The 3,494-nt window shown below is 56.7% G+C and overlaps 1 protein-coding gene across 1 annotated transcript; it reads left to right on the forward strand.

Annotated features, from left to right (window-relative positions):
• Positions 1–401: 401 nt before the first annotated feature.
• PHOX2B (paired like homeobox 2B) lies at positions 402–3,232 on the forward strand (the record flags this gene model as incomplete). The annotated part of the gene is made up of 3 exons (XM_081047116.1): positions 402–642; positions 1,565–1,752; positions 2,723–3,232. 3 exons carry the CDS (start codon positions 402–404, stop codon positions 3,230–3,232), a joined length of 939 nt encoding a protein of 312 aa, XP_080903242.1.
• Between the last annotated feature and the right edge of the window lie 262 nt (positions 3,233–3,494).

A 3,494-nucleotide genomic window follows, 5' to 3' on the forward strand; every position in this document is an offset into this window, starting at 1 on the left:
TTAGAAGGGAGGATCAGGGGCTCAGTGCGTAATGGTGTGGTATTAAATTCTAATTAGAGATGCAGGAATCAATGATAGGGAGCTTGGACAGCTCAGTTCCCCAGTGCCAGCCCAATAGACGGATGAGTTATTGTCATGTAAAAACGCCAGCAATAAGACCAACCGCTTTGCTATTGTCCAAGTGGAAAGAGCCAAGTTTATTATGAGGACTATATGCTCTAGAGACCTCAGACAAGGCATCTCATAGGAGGCTTTTTCATAAAACTAGGCTCTGCTGGTAGTAAGGAGGCCAGTTTGGAGGGAGGCGTTGAGCTGTGCACATCTCCCCACTCCAGCCACCTTCTCCATACCCATCTTTTATTTCATTTTTCCACTTGGCTGAGCCATTCAGAGCCTTTTCAATGTATAAAATGGAATATTCTTACCTCAATTCCTCTGCCTACGAGTCCTGTATGGCTGGGATGGACACCTCGAGCCTGGCTTCAGCCTATGCTGACTTCAGTTCCTGCAGCCAGGCCAGTGGCTTCCAGTATAACCCGATAAGGACCACTTTTGGGGCCACGTCCGGCTGCCCGTCCCTCACGCCGGGATCCTGCAGCCTCGGCACCCTCAGGGACCACCAGAGCAGTCCGTACGCCGCAGGTAAGGACCGCCAGCTTTCTCAGTGGAGGAAGCTGCCTTTCCGCTCGTATATAGGAAGCCTTGATTGCATTTGAAAATGGAAATGTGTTTAGTATTTACCAAACGAAATTTGCTTACACAAATGAAAGAATTTATCACGTTAGAAGCGATTGCAGGGAGGGGTAATTCACTTACAGGGTTACACTATCCTAGTCACACCCGAACCGCCAACAAAATTATCTTAAGCTGCCAAAATGATAGGCATAATTTATTTACTTTGCGATGAGACGTAAAGCTTAGAAAATAATTAAATAACAAAGAGTAAAGCTCATTACTGGCAGTGTCTCTTTTTTAAAGAACCGAGAGAGGCTCACACCTCTGTGGTTGGTCATTTTTATGATTATTCTTTATGATTATAATTTTTTTGCAGCACTTTCCCCCAACTTTTGGGCCGGGTCAGTTTATGAGAATTGAAAAGTTCAAACAGTGAGAGTGTTGGGGAACTTCTTCCCTGGCTCCCTGATATTCTGACTGATGTTTTCGGACTTTTTTCCTTCTCTCTCTCTCTCTCTCTCTCTCTCTCTCTCTCTCTCTCTCTCTCTCTCTCTCTCTCTCTCTCTCTCTCTCTCTCTCTCGTTTTCTTTTTCCCTCATCAAAACACTACCACTTGTCCCGGACCTCAGCAGTCTCTAATGCTCTATTTCCACCCACCCAAAGGCGCTTGTGCCAGGGGGGACCTCGCCAAAGCCCGAAGTTTGTGCTCCTGTTTCTGTACATAACTAATTTACTCGGTTTTTCTCCGCAGCTCCTCTCGGCCACTCTCCCGCTCCGGAGTCGGTGGCGGCTCCAGTGACACCTGACCTTGAAGTCCCCACATTCTGGCTCCGCGGCCCGCGCGCTCCAGACCGTTTTGCTCACACTGTGTCCCCTCTGTTGTCCTCAGTTCCTTACAAACTCTTCACTGATCACGGCGGCCTCAACGAGAAGCGCAAGCAGCGGCGCATCCGCACTACTTTCACGAGCGCGCAGCTCAAAGAGCTCGAGAGGGTCTTTGCGGAGACGCACTACCCTGACATCTACACCCGGGAGGAGCTGGCCCTGAAGATCGACCTCACTGAGGCGCGAGTGCAGGTATGCGCGTCCGGAAAACTACCTGGCTTTGCCGCACCTGGCCCGGTAGGGGTGCAGTGCACTGGGGAGCGAGAGCACTACTGAAGGTTAGAAATCCCGGGGCCTCTCGAGAAGGGCGGGAAGCCCAGGGCGGAATAGGGAGACCACGCTGGAGAGGCCGTGCACGCCAGGAAAGGTTAGGGCGCTCTCTCTCGGTTATATATTCACGGTTAGGAAGTGTTTCCCACACCAGTCAGCGCGGCAGGGCATTTGGGAAGAGACCTGTGGGAAGCGTGCAGACTTTGCCCCCGTATTAGAAGTGGTTTTTGCCAAATGCTTCCGAATTCAAGAGCTTTGGACTTCGAGCCCTGCGTTTAAAAGCATTTTCCCAGAAACTATGACTTGCATCAGATTCGCAATGGGGCTGCTACTCTGTGAAGGTCAGAACCACGGCTTATTCTCAACTTTTAGGGACAGAGGTGCACTCACGAGCTGGCCAAGGCGCCTCTCCAGGTGAACCCCCCAGTGGAGGGACAGTGAGCACCACTGCACGTCTCTCTAGGCCCAAAGGCCAGGATGCGCTGCAAGAACCAAACCCAGAGGCCTGCTCCTCCTGCTACCAATTAGAGTTTGCTTTAGACTCGAGGCCTAGGGGAGATGGGGACTTTGAGGTAGCTCAAGAAATAGACTGAGCAAAGGTCCGCCAAAACAAGGGCTTCCGTGTTAGGGCCTTAATGGGACTTGTGGCCTTTGCCGTCTCTCCTGCAAACCTCTCGTTCCCTGGCTTGCTCAGCTCACCGTAAGAAAGTTCCCCCGAAGATGCACACGCACTAAGGGGGCGAGGGCCGAATTGGTGGGCTGGGGGTGCGTGGGGGTACCCGCGGCGCGTGGAGCTTGCAGCAAACCGAGACGGACGGCGTGCCGCGCTAACCCGCGTGTGCCTGCCCTGTGTCTTCCTCTCGCCGCTTCACCGCCTCTCTTCTCCGGTCAGGTGTGGTTCCAGAACCGCCGCGCCAAGTTCCGCAAGCAGGAGCGCGCGGCGGCGGCGGCGGCGGCCAAGAACGGCTCTTCGGGGAAGAAGTCGGATTCGTCCAGGGAGGACGAGAGCAAGGAGGCCAAGAGCACTGACCCGGACAGCACGGGGGGGCCCGGCCCCAACCCCAACCCCACTCCCAGCTGCGGCGCGAGCGGCGGCGGCGGCGGCGGGCCCAGCCCGGCAGGAGCGCCGGGGGCCGCGGGGCCGGGGGGCCCGGGAGGCGAGCCCGGCAAGGGCGGCGCGGCGGCGGCGGCGGCGGCGGCGGCGGCGGCGGCGGCAGCGGCGGCGGCGGCGGCGGCCGGAGGCCTGGCTGCGGCCGGGGGCCCCGGACAAGGCTGGGCTCCGGGCCCCGGCCCCATCACCTCCATTCCGGATTCCCTCGGGGGGCCCTTCGCCAGCGTCCTCTCTTCGCTCCAAAGACCCAACGGTGCCAAAGCCGCCTTAGTGAAGAGCAGTATGTTCTGATCTGGGATCCCGCGTGGCGGCGGCGGCCGTGGGCGAGCCAGGGCCCGGGCGGGGCGAGCGGGCGAGCGGGGAGGCCCCCCGGCTACTGTCGTCGCTGCTGCCGTGGCTTTTTTATTGAGAGCCTAAAGTAATCGCGATAAGAATAAAGAGAAAACGGCGTCGCCCCCATTTCAACCCCACTCCTACTCCCATCCTGAACCCCCAAAACAAAACAAAAAAAACGTCCTGGCTTCGCACCTGCCTCGGGGCCGCGCAGACGGGC

The sequence above is a fragment of the Rhinolophus hipposideros genome (genome assembly GCF_964194185.1).
Source record: "Rhinolophus hipposideros genome assembly, chromosome: 1".
NCBI lineage: Eukaryota > Metazoa > Chordata > Mammalia > Chiroptera > Rhinolophidae > Rhinolophus > Rhinolophus hipposideros.